Source organism: Caloenas nicobarica, chromosome 6 (assembly GCF_036013445.1).
Source record: "Caloenas nicobarica isolate bCalNic1 chromosome 6, bCalNic1.hap1, whole genome shotgun sequence".
Taxonomy (NCBI): domain Eukaryota; kingdom Metazoa; phylum Chordata; class Aves; order Columbiformes; family Columbidae; genus Caloenas; species Caloenas nicobarica.
In genome coordinates this window covers 10460437-10485343 of record NC_088250.1, presented here as the reverse complement: position 1 = coordinate 10485343, position 24907 = coordinate 10460437, and the positions used below count along the sequence as shown (strand labels likewise).

At 39.4% G+C, this 24907-nt stretch overlaps 1 protein-coding gene across 9 annotated transcripts in view; it reads right to left on the bottom strand.

The window, feature by feature from the left end:
- ERBB4 (erb-b2 receptor tyrosine kinase 4) overlaps positions 1 to 24907 on the bottom strand; it is a 617927-nt gene that overhangs the window by 147486 nt on the left and 445534 nt on the right. For all 9 annotated transcript variants that reach the window (XR_010606397.1, XR_010606399.1, XR_010606398.1 and 6 more), the window contains exons 9-15: positions 23769 to 23895; positions 20608 to 20681; positions 18942 to 19032; positions 17356 to 17555; positions 8222 to 8354; positions 5666 to 5759; positions 4018 to 4172 (exon numbers count right to left, since the gene is read on the bottom strand). Coding sequence is in view for 1 of the 9 variants with exons in the window: in XM_065638016.1 (XP_065494088.1) it covers positions 4018 to 4172; positions 5666 to 5759; positions 8222 to 8354; positions 17356 to 17555; positions 18942 to 19032; positions 20608 to 20681; positions 23769 to 23895 (874 nt within the window). In the remaining 8 variants the exon portion in view is untranslated. The remainder of the gene's footprint in view (positions 1 to 4017; positions 4173 to 5665; positions 5760 to 8221; positions 8355 to 17355; positions 17556 to 18941; positions 19033 to 20607; positions 20682 to 23768; positions 23896 to 24907) is intronic.

Genomic DNA, 24907 nt, shown 5'->3' with positions numbered 1-24907 from the left:
GAAATTCAGCTGTCCTGGGCTTCAGGACTTCAGCATTCAGGACTATCCGAGTTCTAGCCAGTCTCAAACATATCCAACATCTCTTCCTTTCAAGACATTCCCAGCAACTTTCAGAAAACCAGTTCGGCAATGAAGGAGACAAAAAAAAAGTTTTTCAGCTCTTCCATTTCCTAGCATGTCAAGAGAAGTTGAGCTCAGACTCTCACTGTAAATAAATAGAAGGCCCTCTTCAAATGAGAGGTCTGAGAGCCCATTGCTAGTTCAGATACCCAGCAAACTAACATAAAGAGCCTATTGGTCTTAGAGTCCTTTCACATCTGTACATTTATTCTCTCAGACTTCTGTGGAATAGGACTAGAATCCAAGAAGAGAGAGCTGTTTGGACCTCACCCACTCCAAGTTGAAATACCACTGATTTTTATTTAAACCTGTGATCTTCTTCAGTGGATTTCCCAGCCCCAAATGGAAAACTCTGTCCAGCTGCAATTTCCATTACTCCTAGTCATGTTGAACTGTCTCCTACTCTCTGGCTGTCCTGGTTGCACGCAGTAAAGTATAATACTGTGTGAGTAATGGCAATATCTATTGACAAGCTGATTTGCACCACCAAGTCATCAGGTATTTTTCCCTTGGAAATAACTTCCTTGCTTTCAGGCTTTTTGACATGTGTAAGTACAAGTGTGACACAATCATACACTGGTACTCCATTCACACCCAGGGTTCCTTCTGCCTTGACTCTGGATGATATCTTCATTTCCAAGTTTACTCTGTAAAATGAACTGGTTAACTGATACATGCCAACTTATTAATGGTATATTCAGTACCTTACAACAGTCCAATACAGCTTATAGAGAAAATTACACTTGGAGCTCAACCAAGCTTTACAGATAATCACCCTCTGAAAAGAAATGATGAGTTAAAACAGTTTTGAAAATTGGTCTAACAAGTGTTTTCTTCCTGCAACAATCCTTTTTCCCTGTTGCAAATATTGGCTGTCATCACTTTTCCTTGAGACAGAAAGGTGGAATCTTAACTGTTCACAGATGTGGAGCAGCCAAACGATTTCTAGTCAAAAGAATTCTAAAAAAATCTTTGTCATAGGAAGCAAACAAAACTGATTATATAATGGCATAAATGGATTAGCCCTGGACAAGATAAAACCTTAGTTGTGGTGATGATCTGGTCATCCAACTATTGCTATGGATAAAGCCAGACAACTCAAAACCAGGGGGTTACTCAGCTAACAAAAGGTGGATACTGATGGTGACAGTAAGAAAACTGAACTGGAGCAGGGGGTAGGAAGAAATTTTGCATCAATGAAATAGTAACAGTTTCTTATTCAGAAGTTGCTGCTGTTGAATTTGTACTATTGTTTTGTCTTGAATTCATAATGCCTTCCAAAAAATACACCTAAACTTTAAGGGTAAGACAGTCCTACTGCCTTCAAATGCCTCTGGACCACACATGTATCGATAAAGGCTCCCATGACTTTTCTGGACTTAGCTTAGATAATGAAGTTTTGGTGAAAAGTAACACATTTCCTTCAAAATGTTGTGTGAGAAAATGCCCTTCTATGATAAGTGGTGGTGTCCAGTGAGATCTCACATTTTTATCGTGCGCAGCGAGGAAGCGGACTGTCAACTGCTATTATATAATTAGTACTTTATTTCTGTGAAAGTGTTCCATTTTGGCTAGCTCTGCAAGAAGAGGTGCGAAATGCTTTCTGACTCTCTTGAATCAAATGGGATAGCTGTCCCCCACACCTCACATCTGCTCCAAACTGGCTTCAAGTAGCTCGTGTTTATTGTGCGGGCCCAAGAGCACAGTTGCTGCATCCAAGGGAGTCACTCTTTGATAGTTTTCTTAGTCAATGTAAGATCATTAATAGGGCTGGAATATTACACACCTATTAACAGAAGCAGTCATTATACTTGAACAAGGGAGGAGAATGGTGTTATCAAATCTCATGCTGTAGACTGTAAAGCAATCATCTACAAGTGCCATAAGGAAATTGTGGCAAAATGCTCAAAGGAAGCATAGAGGTGGGACAGATATCTTCTTTGGTGACAGCAACAGGTGGGGATGACTAGAAATGACGTATAAGAACAGCCCATTTTAGGAAGGACTCTGATTCAAAGAGAGCAGCACTGCAGGAATGAGATAATACCACATTGGGAGCACGGCTCTGCAGCAGCTCAACCCTCTCTGACGAGTATCCAAGCTATACTGTGAGGATATCAGTTTTATTCCAGCAATTGATCTGACAGAGAGGAGAACAGACATGCTAGATAAAGTAGAATTATGGTGTCTCTGTACCATTTAGTCATGAGTTAAATATCAAGATATGTTCCCTCCACAACCTATTTCACTGAAGAATCCTGATTGAGGGGAATTTAAATATTAATTTATAAAGGAATGGTATGAAACAAGCAAATTTAGTACAGAAGGGTAAAAGGAGAGAAAGTAACTGCTTTCCCTTCCCTCTGTGAGCGTATTCAGCCCCTAATAATGCTGGCAAGAAGATGGACAGCCCATAAACCCCAAACATCTGAGGCAGTCATTAATAGTTTAATTAACATAATCACATGCCAGAAAGTCTTTAGGAACACTGGAAAAGAATACCCATGCTTACGCAGATTTGAGGAGTGTTAGGGTGTTGTTCTTATGAGGGGTGACAAAATACCTAAAAGTAGACATATTAACCCTTTAATAAGTGGATTAGGATTTCTGCGAGGAATAGTATTTGCCTCATGGCAAAGAGATGGCTCCTCCTCTGGGAAATAACCATGCCTTTACAAATGTAAGCTAGGCGAGACCTTTGGCCTTTTTACTAGTGGTACTTGGTCATTTCTCCAGGGTACTTCTTATTGCAGGGTGGACAGTAAATCTATCATCCACAGCTGGGCTTGTCAGATTCCATCAGAACCAGCACTTCCAACATCTCTTAAAGCCAGAACCAGAGCTCCTGAAGTGAGCTCATCTTTTCATTTTGTTTCTTCTTACACTCTTCTTCCACAGTAGCAGCATTTTTATTATTGCATAACTGATTTAAAGGGTCTGAGGGGAAGACAAATCTGTAACAGATCCTGGTGGTGTCTTTGCGATCTCACTTTCATTTCCCTAATGGTTCTATTGTAATTAGATTTGCAAAACCAGCAAAAGGTCTCATTTTGAATGGCAACAGCTGTTGACATGAAGATTACATTGAATAATTTACTGGTTTAATTTTAGCTTCTAAACAATAAGAGCCTCTTGTCAAAGATTATTTCACTGGCTGAAATTTTCTCTTTTTTTTCCCTGGCTGCCTCTCTCTTTCTTTGTATGCTGGACACCACCATCCAACTCATTGTAAAGACATTTATAATTTACATGGCCCATGCAAAACAACAGCTGGATACATGACTACTACCATTTTGTTGCACAGATTCTTGATTCCAGCTCAGACACATGGGCTGCGTATTTCCAAATGTAACAAGTGATTTTGGGCACTTCGACAGGTCTTGAGAAATTGATGTTCAGACTCCTGTACAGAGTCCAGTTTCAGACACACCCTTTGCATCAGGCCCCATACAAGAAAGACGGCAATAACACTTTAGTCTCACACTAACGCTGCCGGGAAAAGTTTGTCAATACCAATAAGCAGAGCTGAAAATCCTGTCAAAATGTAAATATTAAAAATATAGTAATTGTACAGGTCTACACTTACATAAGTGTCTGTGGCAGCATTTGCTACAAACCAGTGCTAGCTAGAAGAAAAGCCAAGAGCAATACTGTGAAAAGTTATTCTCTATGCTTTTCAAAAGACATGTAAGCATTTTTTTCTGATAAGCTGCTGGACATTCATGACTGGAACCTGAATGTGATGAGAGACCTGGAAATCAAAAAGTTACATTTACTGCTGCACATACTTTGTTTTCAGGCGTGGGACAAATGCTTTACCAAGCCAAACTCGTATCTAAATCATGATGTGCTATAAACAGTGAATAGAATGGCTCACTTCACAGAATTTGCACTCACCCTTGGGTGCAGTTCGGATGACATGGATGGCACTCACGATCCTCATCAGCATATTTGAAGATGAAGCTGTTGGCCCCCTGTAAGCCATCAGGACATTTTTCCACGCAATTTGGACCATCCTTAAAATGGAAACACTTTGTGCAGTGGTCAGGACCCTGGAAAGTGTGGAAGAAAGAAATGCAGTGCACTCAGGTTACTCTGCCTTTTCCTGCTGCACTAGAATCGCAGGTCCTGACACGATGGCACACTCAGCAATAACCGTAGTAGCATTCATCTCCTAACAAACAGTGAGTTAGCTGCATGGTTGCAGTCTCTGTTAAGGGGCAGTACACATAGGAATCCTGGTGCTTTTAGCCATAGACTTATTCTGTAGAGCATAAGACTGATTTCCAGCTTCTAAATAGGTTTCTCAATATTAATGGTGTGCTTAACACAATGCACTTCATGCCCACTTTAACCCTGAGAAACTTCCTGCAACACTATTCAATTCTGAATCACATTTGAAAACCAACTGCAATGGCCTTTCAGTGGGATCCCCTACCTCTGCACTCCAGAATTACTTTCTACACTGTGTTCTCCCTATGGTATGTGGACATACAATACTGAAGACCTACAAAGTCTACTTCTTCTTAATACATATGCAGATTAGACTGTTAAGAACTATAAACCAAGGCTCCTCAACAATGTAAAAGTAAAATTTTAAAGCTGTGGTGATAAGCCAGTGTATAATCAGATCTGATGTCCAGGTTGGGCACTGCTCTAGGATTTTGTGTCCATGAGCTCTGCTACAAATGCAAATTTCCCTCATGGGCTGAACACTTGAAACATTAGCTTTTTACTTTATGGTCGTGTTGCATAAAACATAACATTGCAAGAAAAATGACAATGAGAATGATTGCCAGGGTAATGCCCCTTTTTTCATTCAGTAGGTAAGTCACAGAAATAAGAAGAAAATTTACGGGTTAAATTTTCTCAAAGATGAATAGCCTAAAATACAACAATAGCCCAGGATAATTGTGACTTTTCATCTTGGTAATATACAAAAGACCAAAAGAAAGAGGTAACTTCTATCTCATAACAGAGCAATAACCTTTGACAGAAGACTCACTGGCCATTATAAAGTGGATAGCTGCACTTAATATGCATTTACAATGCATGAAAAAAAATCTCTAACAAAAAACCCTAAAAGGCTAACCTAAAGTAAACCAACCAACCAATATATTGTTCAAGCTTGCTGAGAGACTGAGAAAAATTCCCACACTTTTTTTAGCGGGGGGCGGGGGGAAAGAAACTGAAGTTGTAGAACAGTACAGAACCGAATATAAAGAATGAAAACAGTGATAAAAGAGGGCACACAAATCACAACTGAATGTTACCTGCCATTTAAAAACTTTGTTCATCTGTATCACTAAGGCATTAAGACAACTCAGGATAGAAAAGGACACTACAGTTTTTAAACCATTTTCTTAAGGTGGCTTATCCAAGAAAGTTTATTCCCAGCACCATTTAACTCGTGCAAAATATTTGTACTTTTTGCTTTTGTTAACACTAACTTCCAATAGCTGCGCTAAACTCTACAAGCAGAAAATGCTTATGCTTTAGCATACTTCAACAAGCTAGCCTATAATATACTGAATTGCATTCTTACCGGCCCATAGCACGTGATCATATTTTCTTCCATCTTTTCACACTGGGGATCACACTCCACACAGATGGAACCATTTGCAAATTCTCGAAATTCCCTAGGAAAATATATTGCAGGCAGCTTACAAGAAAGCAAGAGAGAGACTGAAACAGAGATAAAATAGCTGACTCTCCACCAGGTGGAAATGATTTCAGCTTCACTAAGGCCAGCAGACTGTGCCAGCTGAGATCACTTCTCTTAACGACATTATGCTGCTTTACACCACCTAAAACCCAGGCCCCATCAGCAACCTCATCACAGGCAAGTGAAGCAGAAACCATCTTGTTTACCAGCATAAAACTAGAGTGTTTTTCCTTCTCTTTCCTTAAGAAACAAGGACCTCGTTAACAGGACAAAGCAGTTCATTTCTAGATTTTTACCTATGGATTTCTATCTACAAGTTGTCCCTCATGGCTCAGATTTAGGAAACCACTTGTTACATGTGAGATTCCCCTATGAGATGGGAAAGGATTAGAAAGAGCATTGATCACAGTGCTGTTCTTGTTTAGTTAAGTTTCTGTGCATGCTCCTTGTTTGAAGTCCATTCTCCAAAAGGCTCATAACTTTTTCATCAACAACAATCCTAACTGAGGTTTGAATCCGTAAAATGTCAAAACAAATCCCTTTGCTCATTTATTTCCTGTATTTACAAGAAACTATCACCCAAGTGTTGTTTTTTTTTTTTATTAGCCACTTATAAGGGGAGAAAAAAGTGGTGGTAGCAGGTGGAATTTCTTCCATCAAGATATCTCATTTCAGCTTCCACTCACAAAACCCCCCCCAGCTCCTTCTCCACACAATTCATGCCACCCTCCTCTAGGGCTGAGATGAATTAACATCTGAACAGGTCACTTCTGTCCCACTAACCACAGAGAGAATCTGTGTAACTAGCTCAAACTGGACACATAAGCTTTGCAGATGGATCCCATCTTGTTGCATTAACTAGTAAAAATACTTGCATTAAACAGTTAAGCATATGCTGCACACTCATGTTAATGAACTCTAGTAATATTCAGGTGAAGGCCTCAGTGCTTAGTTAATTCATGTTCTCCCTCTGCTCCTCTACAGCCATTAGGATCTATTGCAACAATACAGCTGAGGAAAACCTCACCTGAGCACGACAGGTGAGCTCACCCTCCTCTGGCTTTGGAGGTAGAGCTTTGCTGTTGAGGACTAAAATAGAAGTCAAATACATCTGACCCTACCCCGAAGCACTGTTGCTGCTGTGTGAGACGAATGTGCAGCACTCTGAAAAACAAACTAAAACCTCCCCAAGCCCAGGTCACAAATTGCTTCATATATATAGGAAGGAACTGAGCCTGTGGAAAGTGTAAATACCACTCACTGATCAATACAGATCAGAACATCCCAATTTGATGGCTGGTCATGGAAGCCTCCATGTGATCTTACTGCAGTAGGCTTCATGGCAAACCAGACACCAAATGTGGTCCAATATAGTCCAGTGCGTATGAAAACACAACAGTGGTCTGCAACTCTACTGCTTTAGTGACTGTGTGGGCAGGGGGAGGAGGGGAAGGAGGAGATGGGCTATCAAGCATTTAAAACTGTACTCTGACAAGATTTTTTTTTTTGCATGCATGCATTGTGCGGATAGAAGAGTTTAGGATATTTTCACATGTATATGGGAGTTCATTCAACACTCTTGCCACAACAGTTACATGAGCTGGCATCCAAGGCAGGAAAAGAGGAAAAAAAAAAAGCCTATACAGTGATCTTATTTTCAATTAGCAGTTTGAGCTGAAAAAGGTTGTTAAAATAATTCAGATTTTATTTTGTCCTGACTTTAAAAGAGATGTCAGGGACTTTGCTATACTGTTACATAGGAAGTGAAGTTCCACCTGCTTGCTCCACAGCCTAGTAATAATTTTTCTTCTGCTGCAGCTAATATAAGCTCTATTTTTCTGTCACAAATCTGCTTCAGCCACCTTGGCTGTGCTGTATATAAGTATTCCCTCCACCCATCCTCCACGCTATCCGTACATGCACATGCACAAATGGGATAAGGACGGGGGGAAGAATTCATGTTGCTTTTATTATTTATATGTGTGTGTACACATATACAGCGTATTACAAAAAAATAAGATAGTGAGTTTTTCTGCTTTGGGGTCCTTACTCTTTATCCCATGCCTAAATCTAACTAATCTGAAAAAACATAACTGTATATGTTTCTGAATAAGAGTGTCAATATTCAAGTAGGGCTAAATGGTGAGTTAGTCTTCACCTAAACCAAACTGTCCAGGTCATAAGGAATGCAAAAAGTGCAACAAACTTTTGATATTGCAGGAAAATTTTAGTCAGCAGAATACTAGGTAAAGCCTTCTACACAAGTTCAGATTTGGAAATACTGAAAACCTATCCCACAATATATTTTACTCAAAATCAGTAATATTGGCCATGGAACCAGCCACTGATTAATGTAAAACCAAAATAACTTACTCATGAAAGTCCTGAACAATGTGGTCAGCAACTTGAGGGAGAAGTGCAAGGGAAGTATCTTACCCATCATACAGGTTACAAGAGTCTATGCAGGTCCTTCCCCTGATGAAGTGCTTGCAGGAGAGACACTGGTCTGGCCCCGGCCCCCAACAGCCATCGCTTGAGCACAGTTCATTACACACCATCCCATCGGCAGCTGCAGAGAGAGAGGACGCATCACTTACATAGTCCTCTGAAATCCAAAGGGAAACATTTCATTCAGCATTCTGCCATACTCAGAAAAATAAATGGAACGTTCAGATTTTCTAGAAACAGAATAGAGAAAACCCAGAAAATTATCATCATACCACTAAAGAGACACAGTTTGAACACTACACACACTTCTGGTCTGTTCCTTTCAGAAAGGATATAGTAGAGTGAGAAACTGTTTAAAAGAATGCTTCAAGGATGATCAAAACTAGAGAAGAGTTTCTATACCAGGAGTAAACAGACGAGTAGCCTTAGGGCTGAGAAAGAACATCATAAAGGTCTATAAAATCGTGAATGACAATAAGAAGATAAGTAAGCATGAAACAATTGTTCATTGCTTCTTCCAAGTCCTTCGTGGGCATTCAGAGTGACAGGGACCCAACAGGGTTCAAAACTGAGATTTTTATTCATAGAAAGTATAGATCTAGCTACAAAATTCCCTGACAAAGGACATGGCAAATGCCAAAAATGTAAAAGATTTAGAAATCAATTGTCCAAATCACACGGACTAAAATATAAAACACTATCTCTGAATTGAGGACTCCTTGAAATAAAACTTATGAGTGGTGGAGAAAAAGTTGAAGGAAAGTCACCATTAACTGCGATTTTTAATTTTTTTTACTGCAAAAGCACCAGAAGAGCCAAAGAGCCTTTATATTAAAAGCCCCAAACCCACACAAAATAAACAATGAACAGGGATGAGAGGGCAAGGTTGTTTCAAAAGACACAATTAATTGTTTAATTTTATATAAATCCTCCTCTACATAAATATCTAGATGACTGTGACAGATGGAGAAAGTGAGCAAAGAGCAAAAGGAAACACGTTATCTCTCCAGCAGCTGAAGAAAGTCCACTTTGGTTTCAGCCAAACCCTGGCATGTGAGTAGATGAAAATATGAAAGATCTGAAATATCAGAGATGGCAAATATATAAACACTTGTATTTTAAATCACTGGAAACAACTTGAGGGAAGCATCAAATAATAAAAGTAGGTTTGCTGGTAGAATTGTACCACTCCCTTCAGTACTGTAGCAATGAAGATGCCCAGTTGAGAACAAACACAGACACACTGAATACACGTATAGAACAGCAACTGCATATGCCCAGCACACATCTAAGGAGTGGCAACAGCAAAATCAACAGAAAATATTTTTAGAAAATGCCAAATCCCCCTGGCAGTTTTACATTATTTAAAAATACAGTAGCCCTTCATGCACTATTTTTCTACACTTCTTTCAGTATAGTAGCATAGCTGGGTGAGTGGGGAAAAAAAACCCACCAAACAAACCTTCTTGTCATTGCAGGATACCTGATGGTTTTCTCTCCACTGTCGAGGCTGGAACAGTGCAGTTAGGTACTGTCCATTACAATCTACCTTAGCAATTAAAGATTATACTGAGTTTTATTATGTGAGAAGCACAAAGCCCTTCTAAATCACGAAAGAGTTAGCAGGAAGATGCCTTCTGCTCTCCACAGCATGTTTTAACACTGGTTATGCTATGGCTTACATAATGTCCCACATTTGAACTCCTCACTATCTGTCACAGCAGCCCACTGTACAGGAGAGCACATTGCTTCACAGAGGAACTCTCTCCTGAACTGCTCCGTAACCGCCGCTTTGCACCACCACACAGCACTGCTTGATGTTGGCACTGTGTTTGTCAAACACACCTATCCAGCACGCCTCGCCTATGTCCTCTTCCATTGCCTACAAGGCAATTCCTGCAGGCCCTTTTGCCCACTGAGCCGCAGGAAGTTCATGGCAGGCTGGCAGGGTGCTTGCCTTTGCGATACACTACCTGTCCTGCCCTGTTACTGTCACCCTGCTTTCTGACCACTGAATGTATTAGAAAGAACTTTATAGAAAAAAATACACAACAGTTGTGTGCATGGTTTCTCTCTCCTAGCCCAAGAAGTGAGTAGGCAAGATGAGTGAAGCTTCTTCCATATTTCCTTTCTTCTTGCAACAGGACATTTTGCTTTATCGAGATTGAAAATGGCAAATCTTCACCTACTTGCCTGGTTTTGTGCCTAGAACATTGTCACAATTTGGTGCCAAAGAAGGGCATTTCAGCTTTACAAGCAGCACAGTAACCAAAGATTTAATGTCCTCCAGCCCTTGCAGACAAACAGATCCAAGAACAAGAGATTCACCAGCACGCTTCCTACTCACACAGCGCTGTTGCTGACCCTGCATGGCACACCATGGAATTCAGCAGGCAGATGAGCACTATGTTATTCAATACCATACCACAAGGAACCTCAGTCATGAAGAGTCTGCACACTCATGTCTAGCAAGGCTGGAATGCTTGAATACCTATCTACATATCTATCTATCTATCTCACATATACTTTCTCAATGACACAGGCTGAAGGTATTCAGAAGTATCTTTTTTGTTCTTCTTTTGTCTCAAAGCTCAAGTCGGGTACAGCCAAACATAAAATAATTAAATTTAGGAGTAATTCCAGGTGGTCATTCAGTTTCCTTTAAAGCATATTAATTCTCAGAGATTCCAGCACAGCAAGAGATCCGAGCTCTGCAGCATACCATTACATAGAGATGTCTCGTCTTTCCCTGATCTCTGCTGTAAATCAGGAGACATTTGAAGGAATCACACCACAAAAAGCCAGTATAAGGGGAGATAAAAAATTCAGCTTTTCATTCCTGTCCAACACTAACTTTTTTTAAGCCTGGCAACATTTTTGTAATAACTACCAGATGTTAGTAGTTCCACTATGCTGCCACTGACTAAACTTCATAGAAACCAAAGGAACTAGGTGAAAGCTTTGCATTATCAAATGCTGCTTGTGTAGCCTACTTTTTCCTTTCACCTACTTTTAGACACCTCATGTATATCTCAGTCTAATGCTGGCTTTGTGCAGTACAGTTCAGCAGGCGCATTGATTTGGTATTAATGGCAAGTTTTGGCCTATTTCATGTTCATTGCCTACAGGAGCACCCAGGAAAAGGTTCTGGGTGATTCAGCTGGTCATATCAGGGGAACCCCAAGTAAGCCTCAGGATTTAGGGCACACCTGAGGGCGCTCTCAGAGCCGACTCCAGCACTTCATGCCTGGGCTGCCAATGTCCCTTGATCTCACCCAGCCTCGTGGTGACGCGTGACTGACACCGACCAGACAAACGTGTGAGTCCTGCCTGATGCTGCCACAGGGACACTGGGGATTAACAGAGACCTTCAGGCTCAAACTCTATCAGTAAATTAAAAAAAAAAAAAAAAAAAAAAGAAGGCAAAACCCCAAATTCAGAAACTACCACAGTTCTAATTAAGCAATTTCTTCGTCAATGACTCATTCTAAGTACTTGTCACACAATAAATAAAAAACATCCTGCTTTGGAGATCCCTTTGTTCTCATTTTCAATCTTAAGAATATCACTAATTCTTCTGATTTCATTTTATACACTCTCGCCATCAAAATGCATTTTCCTGTTTGCTTTCTCACCTTTTTTTGTAACTGGAAATTGAGCTTTTATTACCAGTGACTTCCTTTCTTTTCACTGTTCTCAGCTGTCAGACTACTCTGGGATCAGAATTTGTTTACACATGCACGCACACTGTGTTGCACTAAAATATCCCTTCAAATAGCAAATGACACTATTACAAGACAGATCAAAAATTTACTGAATAACCTTATGCAAATAAAATGAGAGCTTTTCAGTAAAGAAAATCATGATTACCCTATTGAAATCTAGCCAACATAGTGCCTGTATTATATGAAAAAAGAAATAGAAAAAAATAATAACTATTTCCTTCGGCTTATTTCTAAGTCATAGACATGTTTTCATAAATTAATCTTGGCAAGAAGGAAGTGGGTTTTTTGACAACTTATAAAAAGCCTTTATGCTTGTCTTTCTTCCTCTTCTTTAATTACAGGGACAGCTAAAGAAATGTTACCATTTTAGACAAATTATTTGGCATTTCCACAGGCTGAGAATGTTCTGAAGCTCCAGCGTATCACACGGCCATGTGTGGAAAGACAGAACAATAATGCTTTTGACAGGAACTTATTTTCCTAGGGAATTTTAGAACGAGTGTTCATTCCTTATTAATGGGGTCACACAGGTTAGAAACAGAAAGGTTCAATGTTTTCTCCAACCTAAATAGAACACAAGAAAATTAGCTATCTAAAAAAAGAAAAATTATTGTTATTTGGCCATACGCTTATGGGCCTGATCCAAAGCTCTGGGAACTCAACTGAAAAGCTCCTGCAGACTTCAATTAACTTTGCTTCACACCTGATAATGAATGTAACCATTTATTCAAGTTGTTAATTGGTGGCTAAATTGACATAATTCATAACAATCACATTTATAACAAACTTTGCCTAGAAAGGTTTCATTGTACACTGCAGGTATCACTAAAGCTGAAAGGGATTATTTAAATAACTTGGTATAAAAGAACATTTTTTCCACATTTATTTTGTGTGCACTCATTTAACATGAGTCACCTCTGATTGTTCCATAAAAAAACCCATGCTGGGACAAAAAGGCAGATTCTTCATTTCAGCATGGAGCAATGGCAACATGTAACTACCAGAGCACATTCTCTAGCCAATAACTTTATAGTCATTGATTCTGCATTAACAATGTTCACAACAAAGTAAATTTTATGCACAGTTTGAAGATGCTCATTTGCCATCTAAACTCTGAAACAACCTTGGGAGACACTACGAGACTGTGCTAAAGGTGCAATGGCTGTCGAAGCCTCAACTTGTCCCTTGGCCTCAAGTCTTCTCCTGGAACCTGTCCCCAAGCCTAGGAGTCTTTAGGGTCTGTGCAGTTCAGAAACCCCTTGCTGATGACCATGCACTGCCACCCTTTCCATGGTGCTCAGCTTCAAAGGTGCCTCTTTCTTCTATGTTCCCAGTGCACACAAGCTTGGACACGACCCTGTCCCTGAACATGTGTGGGGAAGGTGGAGGAGAGAGAGGTCACATTCCTTCCAGGTACCCATCCCTCTCTGGCCCTGCATGGGACAGTATTAGAAAGACAACACAAACAATAGAGTATTGTGGGGTTTATGTTTGGTTTTTTTTTTAAATTCAAAACCCACACATATCTTTCGCTCCCGTATTTTCAACATCCTACAAACAGGTGAAGTCTGCCTTAGGCTTTTAACCAGCTTTTGAAAAAGCCATCTCGAGGGTGGTGAAATATTTGGTGACTATTTTAACACTGTTAAGAAGTGGCAGAAACAGCAAGATCAAATAATTTACAGTATCAGGTATATATTTTTTGTGTTGGATAATTCTGCAGCATTTTCCACTGACTGAAGTCTGTCATCTTTATCTTCCTTATTGAGAAAAAAAAATCAAAACAAAACCAAAGAGTTCTGCCAGACCTTATAATGTCAGCGTAATCTCAAGGATGAAACATCACTATAGACTGAACTTTTCAAGAAATATTTTACTCCCTCAAAAATTTTTTCAATATTTCCTCACTGACTTACACGGTCAGCTGAGTGCAGCATTAAACAGCGTGGAGAAGATATTGCCATCTTGTGATATATGCTAAAAATCACTTAAATACAATGTCGACTAGATTTTGGAAGTTCTTACTTGAGTTTTCAGATAAGATACACATGGACATCAAATGTTTGACACATGGACAACAAATGTTTGCTGTAACTTGCTTTAAGCCATTAACAGTCACTAGGTAGTGAGGAAAGCAAAAAAAAAAAAAGCTGATAGTGACTCAAAATATAGAAAGGAATAATAAACACACCCAAGGGTGGCTGTAATAATTAACAAGGTCTAGACTGGCTTCTTCACTGGAAACCATGTGAAAAAAATCTTTAATGGATATTTTTATTAATAATTCACACTCTGCCAGTTACCATGCAAGCAGACAGTATTTCTACCATAGACGATAGATTCCAATCCTGCAAATATTTACTTCACATTTTCCTTTCCCGTTCTGATTAGTGTTACTTGTCACTCAAAGAGGCACGGGCATATGCCCAAGCATCTGCAGGATCAGGGTCTAGAGCAGGCAAAATAACTGAAAGGCAGAAATTGAAACCCTAGAGGCTTGCCCTCAAATCCCAAACATTCAAGCAGTGAAAGATTCAGAAAAAACTCTCCTAAACCCCAGTCTGTTGCCTATCCTGAAAATCACAGATGTTTCAGAGGATGCTGGAGTAATGCATCTGGCTCTAAGGGACAGCTCTGCCTTACTCCAAGTAACTGTGAAGATTTTCGTTAGACATTTAACCTGCAGCAGAACCCACTTAACTCCAGAGAGGTGCTGACTGACAGGCAGAGTTGAAGCAGCAGGATAGCTCCTCTCATCTAATGTTGACTCTCAAAAGGCCACAAAACATTAATCAATTCATTCACACAGATGTGCATAGAGAAAACCACTGTTCCCTGTTAGGATTCTGGCGGTCAGCTGTCTAAGACACTGCCTTCTGATCAGAGTAACTTGGCCCCTACCCTATGTTCATTATATACAGTCCCTTTAATGAATATAGGTTAGAGTCCATTTTTAAAACTAGTCCCCTGGTACTGTAGCTTACATTGTGACTTCTTAAAATGAAATGAGTAAGATCTGTTTTCCTCAGGAAGATTCCCTTGGTGTTAAATTTCATAAAATATCTTTAGAAGTATTTTTATTCCTGGAAAAGAACTTTACTAGACTGCTAGCACAGAACTAGGTTCCTCCTCACCACTTGAATGCTACTAAATTCCAGCCCCACTGCAGGGAAAAGCAACTAGCATTCCACCATTGCTGGGCAGATGTGGTTCTCATTCTTGGCAACACCTACATTTGCCAAATAATATACCTTTTCTAATAGTTGGATCTCTATGTCGGGGGAGAAACAGAAGAACACATACTGGAATTATTACACGAGCCATCTACAAGCGCTCTAGCTGGCAAGACTGAAGGCAGTAGTTATTCACGGGAAGTCAGGAGCTTTCCCCCAAGTTTCAAAGGAGCTGAAGGTGCCAGGAAATGCATGATTTTCCCTTGCAAGACTGATCTTATTCAATGTTCAAATAATATTCACCCTGAGAAGAACTCAAAATGAAGAAAATGCTTTGAGATGGAAAAAATGAAAAACAAGAGAACAGAAGTCATTATTATGATAACACAAAGCTCATGGATGTTGAGCAACTGGAGCTAATTCAGAACAAGATGAAGTTGGGTATGTTGAAAATAGAGACCATGCAGCCTTCTTCATCCTATAACTAGTCAACCGACTTCATTATTCAGGACAATTCTTGGACTCATCCTCAACACTTCATTCCTACATGACATTATCATCATGTGTTCAGTCATCTCTGGATGATGAAGAGAGCTACGCTACTCTCACAGACAACACCCTGGACTCATTTACTCACACCTTTGGCTGGGTTACAGCAGCAAGGACACTGGGGCACAAAGCTGTTCAACATACAGGACACCCTTGTGCACTCCCTCACCACAGAGGCAGCAGCAGACACTGCAGCTCACTTCCACCTTCCGTAGTGCCTTCCCACAAAATGTTCTACCAAATGTAACGATCTAATCCATAGCTTCACAGCCTACGCCATGGACATTTTTTACAAACATAGACAAGAACTTTTACGGAGAAAAGATCTGGTCAACATGTTCTTCTGTCTCACGTAACAGAATGTTGACATCAAAGGATAAAGTATGCTGCAATTTAAAAGTAGACAGTGGTCTGCTGGAGGTTAAGCAACAGCCTTTTCCCTCTACACACTCTGTCATGATCACAATTGAACTATCTACTAATAACCGCAAGAGGCATTTCTTTAACCATCACTTTAACTTGTATGTAAAGAAACAGCCTAATAATAATAATAATAATAATAACAACAACAACAACAAACAAAACCATGCAGAGGTCTACCAAACAAGACTTTTCACTTCATGTAGCTCTTACACGGCGGAAGAAATTAGAAAAATAATTGAGAAGCAGTGATAAATATATAGTTGTGTTTCACCTGACACTGGAAGGTACACTCATACTACAGAGATGAGCACAGCCACAAATTTTCTCAAAGCATAGCAGAATAGTACTTCGAAAGGAGGGAGAAGAAAAACAGAACAACAAAAAACTCCCCACAACTAAAAGAATAAGTTAAATGTAGGACCACAGCCTGAAAAAACACAAAGCAAACACTTCTGGCTGGTCAAAGCACAAAACCCAGAACTAACACTTAAATATACAGCAATTTAATAAATCTCCTGTCTTGCTAGCAGTCTAGCAAATGCTTAAAATGAACTGTATTGCTGCTACAATATGACTGTATTAATGCAATTTGCTGCCTGATTTCTGTATAATCAAATCGTTTCATTTGCTGCACGGCAATAATTTGCTTTTCAGTACTATAATCTCGGTCCAGGTATTGTCATGTAAGCTTTCCTGAAAGACAATTAGGCCCAATTAAAAATAATCTTCCTTATCAGATAGGTCAAATAGAAAAAGGAGGAACCCAGTGATCAAAAACAGTCCCGAAAGTCCCCTTTCTAGATTAAGACAGGGCCACTTTGGTGACACAGAGTAGGGGAAGTAAAAGATGCTCATCTCGCTCCATAAGAAAAGGGCTGTAGTTTTTCAATGTATAAAATCAATGCCTTTCAGGAGCACCACATTCACTGTACATTAATGGCGTTCAAAATTCATATTTGTGAAACTCGATCTCTAATCTGGAAAATTCACATCATGGCAAAGAAGCAGCGCTCTCTCTCTCCCTTTCATTTGTTCATACTTTAAAGCGTTACATTCGCCTATAAATCTGCTAAGAGGCAGACTGGGCCAAATCCTTAGATTCTGTAAATGATCACAGCTCCACTGATGTCCATGGAACTCCAAGAGACACCAGCCAAGTTCCTGGCCTGTATCCTGCCAGTAATTGTATCATTTTTCCCCCCAAGTGAGCCAGTCATAGGTGAGAAGTTTTGCACTGAGCAGCAGTACTTACTGCAGTTCTCTGCCTTTTTATTTCGATGAATCACTGTTTTTTGACTGGGTGTGCTGAAGAGGCTGGTCCAGTTGACAGTGTGGTAGTAGCACAAATTGCTGTTGTCTGTTATATAGATGTTCCCAGCACTGATTTGCTTCAAGGACTGAAACTGCAGAGAGGTAATGCCTTGTTGCTTTAGGATGAGTAAGGAAAGGCCACTGCGATGAAAATTTAAAAAAAAAAAAAAGGTATGAGAAAACAGGAATTAGCTCCAGAAGGTAGAATATGAATTAGAGCTGGTTGAGAATTCTCAATAGAATTAGTTCCTAATGTCAAGATGATCTTTCTGGCAAAACTGAAATTTGGTCAGAAAACTTTCACTTTGGGGTGATACAAATATTTTATGAGTCAACATCCAGTTCTATTGCCTAGAAAATCAGGAGTCCTGTAAGAACTGCGATACCACAAGCTGTTATGCTTGCAGTGCTAGGCCAAGTGGGTGAGCAGAGCTCCTCAACTTGTTACACGTCACCCATTAACATGTTTTTGAGATAAAGTGCTGTTGAAAAAACTGCATAAAATCCATAGGGGTTTTTTTGGACAGAATTAATAGTCTGATAGTTTATATGCTAAGGAGAAACTGACAAAGTCATGCAAAATGTATTAACATCTTCTGTCAGGCATCAAATTAATGTCATTTATAGCAATACAGGAAGAAATTGTTGTTTTCAAGGAATTTTTTCCAGCCCACTTTCTAAATTTCATTTTTCTTTTGTTGTACTATCTGGTTATCGCCTTTCTTCATCAAAGGAACGTTAAATTATTGTCTGTGTAACACGGAAATGACTGCACATATTTTATGACTGAAGATTAGTGAAGACAATATCCAGTTTCTGGGCACCCTTTATGTTATTGTATTTTAATGATTATAATTGTTTTCCAGCTGTTTCAAATAAAAATTGCTGCTTCCAAACAGAATGCTGGGCTGTAACTCAATCTCAAGGTTTCACTGCTATTCATATTCTGCTTGAGTTGCTGTTTAAGATGCCAGCAGAATCCCAAGACTGATTTACTACATTTACACAATGGGGAACCAGGGTTTGCTGTATAAACCATTCAGGTGCCTTCTTGTGCTTCCCCCATTATTTCTCACCACATTCCTTGCCTTCAAACTGTGTAGTTATCCATGTATTTATCTTTTACCATTTATTTAAACCACCTTGTTCTTTAGGTACACAAGCCTGCACTTCCCATTGCAACCATATGAATTTCCTGATAATGGGGCTAAGTTTTACTATTAACGTCTTTTAAGTCATGTTTCACATTCACGAAGTATTTTAAACTATAAAATGTACTTTACAGACAATAAGCTACAGCAATGAACTAAGACATTCTTTTTTTTAAAAAAAAAATCATTATGCTCAGAAGGTATTATCCATTATAAACAACTGATTAGCAGATACTGTTAATGAATACCTTGGTAACAGAGAAAAAGATATCAATTTATGATGCCTTTCTCAAAGGATGTTGCATTCTGTGCTACTGAACAAAGAATAATTGAATGCTAATAAAAAATGATTCCATCAACAGAGGAACTATCTTACCTATAGAGAGCTCTTCCGCCGATAGTAACCAAGTTAGAAAACACTCTGAAATCTGTCATATTCTCAGGCCATGACTGTATGTTCAAATACCCTGAAGGAGAGATACGCAAGGACATGAATGTCAATTATTTCAGCCATAAAGGTTGCATTATCGCATACAATGAGTTAGGATAGGCTTAGCCTATAAATGAAAGTTAGTGCTGGTTTGAGAAAAATAAATAAATAGGTAATGAACGCTGCAGACTAACATCTTTGAATTCATCAGGGTGCTCACCACTGTCTCCACCAAGAAAGCAAAGGAGGACTCGTCACAGCAGCACTACATCCACTTTCAACAGCCACAGTGAGGCTGAACCTAAACACAGGCTAGAACCTCGCAAGGCTGTTCAGCCTTTTCTAAACAATAGCATCGGAAAAAATGAAGATTTTCCTGAATTAAGAACATTCCATTTTAAAATGTGCTAGAGACTTGGGATTCGAGAGATCTGTCATGGTTCATTGAAAGATGACAAACTTACTAAAACAAGGAATTTACATTCGCTTCTGAACGTCTGTGTGAGGACTGTCCATCACCAGAGTATTCTCTGCACGGGTGTGTGTGACTACTCGTTTTGTGCTCCACAGTCCTCTACAGAGTGCAGTTCCCCATGATTTTCATTCAGTACTGGACTGCAATGCAGTACATCTTTAAGCACAGGGGTAATTCCACTTAAGTAGTAGAGTTGAGACTGTCAACTAGTGTGCTTAAGAATGGCAAATTACAGACACACAGATGCTGGATTATCTTTGACATTAATTAAGGCAAATTTAGAGCTTACTTTCACTTTTAATCCCACTGGTTTGCTGAAATACACAACTTTTGAGAAGAGAAGCATGTGGGAGAGAACTCATTTCCAATGCCAAACACTTGTTGAGCTCCACCCAGCTACAATCACACTGTAGTGTCCAAAGAATTTTTTTTTTTGCATGAAATAGAAATTTTTTGGTATTTCCCTACGTATACATAATCAGCAATCAATCAAGAACTCAAAACTAAAGTATCTTTCTCCCTGTTCCCTGAATGGTGAAACAACAAGAAGCAAGATGCAAGAAAACAAAGTACTGAGTTCTAGCTACATAACCCCACTGTAAAGTCACAAAAGATGGGAGGGACCATCACCTCACACATTATACATTTGTCTTTATACTACAGAAACTAATTTGCAGCAGCATCTTCTGTTAGAACAGAAGTAGCTGCAAAACCAGATTGGCTTGTCTGGATTTTTTTCCAAGACATATTTCAAATTTCATCTTCTTTCAGGTGAAGAGAATGGTTTCCCACATTTCAGCACCATTTTCCTCACTAGGTGCCCCGCCTCGTCCAACACTCGTCCCACTTTGCTACCATGGCACCAAGACCCCCTGCCCACCCAACAGTAAGGTCTTGGTTCTCTGGTTCTTGTGCACCCCAAACATAATGGGCATTCTGTATTCATGAGTAAAGGACAACAACTTGTGAATACCAATTGATACTGAAGTTGTGTATTAAACTTTTATCAAATTTAGAGCATGATGAGTTTAAAGAAAAAGAAAAAAAATCACCTTGTGTTCTTCAGAAAACCCAACAAATGACAACCATAAATGCAAAGTGAGAAGTTCAGATTATATGAAATCAGAAGCGTGTTACCTGTTATCTCTCTCACTGTTTGGAAGATATTTAATTTCTCTGGATTGATTGCGGCAATTGTGTGATACGGGTCTCTGAAAGAATAAAAGAGCAAAATGTGATGCTGAAAATAAAAGAAGATCAAGTTCTCAAAGCCATACCATGTGGAAGCAGTATTCAGGAGGTCAACACTTTGCTTTTAAGCTGCATATGTGCCAGATTTCTTTAGACTATTTCCAGCTTCTTCAGACTGTTGCTCCTGCAGAACCTGTGTCTAACTTCTCCCAAGTCATGTTGCGGGAAAAGAATGGTGCGTAGCAACTTTAAGGTTCAAATCATTAATGTCTTCGCAAATATTTATGTTCATGGAAAATTAAGGGATTCTGAACAATGGGTGACCTCCCTAAAGGAAAGATGAATTTTCAACATTTTTTCCAGGAATACTAGATCAAATAGCACAGTTGTGATACTGTACTACCAGGGCTAACAAAACTGTTACTGAAATGCATGACAAGCTATAAGCAAAAGAAAACTAAGAGCATGCCAGCAGCTCCCAACAGACGGCATTAAAAGGGTAAACTTTTTAGAGAGCGTTCCACAGAAAACATCAAAAAGCACAAATCCTTGCCAAGCCAGTTTGTCACCTGAAAAATGAAATACCCCCATCAAACATTAAAATCTCCAAGTTAGATATGCCACAGTGTAAAAAGATGATGCTGACCTTGATTTTGAGAGTGTCATCATTTAGTAAATACTTCCCTCTCTAATTTTAAAGGAGTAAAGACTCTCCAACTATTTAAGAAGCCAACTAGGTATTGTGTGTTATTGTTGTTGCTCCATACTGTCCATTTATATAACAAACTGCTTGTGTAGCTAGTGCCATTTTAAAAAATTCCTTTCTGTATTATTGATCTATAAAACTTAACAGAAGTTTTAAACAAAAAGCTGTTCCAGAAACATAAAGGTATTTTAATTAATTCTCAAATCTTCTCTTTAGTATACACTACTGCTATTTACACTCGAAAAAACTTAGCGTTGTAGAACTTTACATCTTCATATTAAGACTCATTGGATTGAGTTTTCTTCACGAAGGGTGAGAGACTAAGTACTACACAATTTCAGAACTATGTGTCCTAGGCTCATATTCTTCTGTTAAAATAGGACAAAATATTTTAACCCTCTGCTTTATAATCCATAATTTAGATATTTTTCAGACAAATACAGTTTTATTCAAGGTTGGGTTTGGTCCCTTTAATTTTGACAGGTTTTTTAAAATGAGTTTTTAAATGATTTTTTAAAGTTTAATCTCATAACTTTGCAGTTAATACAACTTTGCAACAAAAGCAGTTCTAACACTCAAAATTACATTTCATATAACGCACTGGAATAATCCACACAAAATTGCTCAGGTCCTCTAGCTGCTGGTCTTACATGTACTGCCATACTTTCTGTCCTGTGAGATTTAAGAGATTTACATCCAGCCTCTCACTTGGCCATTTGGCCAGATCAGAACGTGTGGCAGCCTGAGCACTGACTCCTGTGTGACCTTCTCCAAGGCTTCAACAAGTTCGAGACAGCATTTCCTTAAACCACCTGAACGAAAGTCCTTCTTCCCCAATGCTACATTAACCTTTCACACTGTACTCCCTGCTGGAGACAAGACCTACTACACAAAGTTCACATTCGCTGGCCTTTTGAGAACCATTGAGCTGCAGGGCTCCACTAAAGTGGATTTTTAGCTGTCTTTCTCATGGCTGGAGTCAAGTTGTAGGTGAAGCATTATAACCAATTGCTGTATCAAATCAAGGAAACAAGTTGTTTCTTTCCACCTCACCTAGTAGGGAAATCTGAGCCAGGCAGCCTGGTGTCAACCACTTTATTATGATCTAAACATATCTCAATCTTTGGAAAGACTAAAGAAAAATGTGCTGGCACTGCTCATGCCAGAATTCCATTTTATATCAATCTGCAGACGTTCAGCTAATGACACTTTAACTACATCATAAAGCTGCGAACATGGAGTTGGTTTGGGAACTGTATTTGAGTTATCAACTCTTGACAACCAGCTTCAAGCAATGTTGAAAGCTCCAAGGAACCTAAAAAGCAAGTTAAAGTTTGAAGCCTATGCAGTGGTAGAAGCAATTGAGTACTTTACACTGTTAATGTACCACAAAATATCTGCATACTTATTGCAACAAAGGGGCAAAAGGGTTGAATCTTATTTTTACATTTTCAAGATTTTGCTCATTTTAATAGGTTCTGAAACACCTCAAAGAGTCGCATGTAACTCACCATGGCTGATTACAACATGGAGGCTTGAATTAGTGAGAAGATGGAGTTATCTTTGTGCTGTCTCAATGACAGAAAGAATACAATGCAAGCAAGCAGCTAGCTGCATCGGACCTCACCTGACCATCAAAACAGAGTACATCTGTCTGCCCTGGACACATCCCACCCTTGCAGCATTTGCACCACACATTCACCTTTGCTACAACCGCAAACACAGAGTGCACCAAACTATAAACAGCAAGGCGCTAGTTATCTGGCTGGTATATCTTCCTTTAGAAGGAGACATCGGTGAGACTTTTAAATACTGATTCCATACCTCCACATCTTTAACCATTACTAAGACTTATTCAATATACAGTCATATTTAAATCAAAGTAGTGGATTTAAATACCAGTGAGTTTTGTGTATCGCTGGAATTGAAACCTGAATACATACTTGAAAACTGATTGACAAGAGGGCAGCTTTTTTACATGCAAATGCAGTGCCAGCCACTCAAGCTGTGACAATCTATGCTGGGTGAGGCATTCCCTCTGCATATTCTGCACATTAGACTGCTGGTCATACAAAACTGAAAACAAACTCACGGAAGGTAACTTCACTTTCTCTCTTCTATTGTTTAATCAGTCATTATTGTAAGCCAGTACCAAGTATCTCATAAAGTAACCAAAGATCACAGTTCTCTTTCTAGCGCAAACGATCTGCTTCATCCTTTCTTTTCCTAAAGGTTGAATCATAAGAATCACGGTAACAGTTTCCTTCATAATGGGAAGCCAAGAACTGATTTATCCTCCATCTGGTACTCCGCAAAAGAAGCCTGTGGCCATCATTAAGAGGTGGACGCAATTTGTTTCAACTGGCACCATGACATAACATCTTAACATTTTGTCACTTACCCATGAATCCCAGTAACAAGGAAGATAAGGTTGCCATTGATCTTGGTACAGTTTATGAACTTGTCAATGTTGCTGGAATCCACCGTCTGAGCTGACACTAAACTGCCTGTTCCAATGCCATCACATGCTGCCAAAAGAAGGAGTTTGTGTAAAGAACTAGGAAAAACAACTACTGAATCAGAACACGATGGCCTTCTAGACCCAAGTCTTCATTTCTTTCACAGTTAAAGCAGCAGAGAGGAGTTAAACCAGCATGCTCTACCCATATTCCCGAAGAAGCACATACCAATTTAAAACAAACAATAAGCTAAAGTACCTGCCACAGAAGGACATCCTTGCACACAAGTTAAGCTATTTCACACTGGATCTAAGGCAAGTATAAACCACACAAAATCCCACTCAAGCCAGCTGTAAACAGGTAGTTGATAACTTACCTCAGCCTAGCCTGGTGGCCGTGCCATCTATTCAGGCTACTCACTGCAGAAACTGAGACGTCCTAATGCTGGCAGCCCCAGAGGTGCCCTTCGCTCTGGTGGATTTGTGAACTTACCCATTCACATGCCATAGGACATACAAGTAATTCTTTACTCATCATCCCAACAAATAAATTATTGGGCCCTGCAGAAACTTCGGTACCCAGTGAGGAAACTTCTCTGTTTAGCCCTTCTACGTAATTTAGTTGCATTTTCTGGGACACATGATGCATCCAGGAACAGATCCTTCTTGCCTTCCATCACATAATGTATCCTATCTCCCTAACCGGGCTCATCTAATAGCAACCACCAGCAGTACACACGAACCTTTTACAAACACGTGGTAACTTTCGTCCACACAGAGTAAGGACAAGAGCCTGACAGCAACACTACACACGTATTTTCATGCATAAAACTATCTATTCACCAAAAATCTTATTTACTGCAATTAATTTAAAGGTCTGGACAGTGCCTTCACTTAGAATTCACCATGTCAGGAAATAAACGGAAATCTAACGTTATATTAATAAGACAAACCATACATTTTCATTCTATTGTATATACTTCACGCTCAGCCTACATAGCTCAAAGTTCTCTGGATATCCAAAGGCTATTAATATTCTACAATGTAGTTAGGAAAGGTCTTTCATGCCAAAATAACACCCT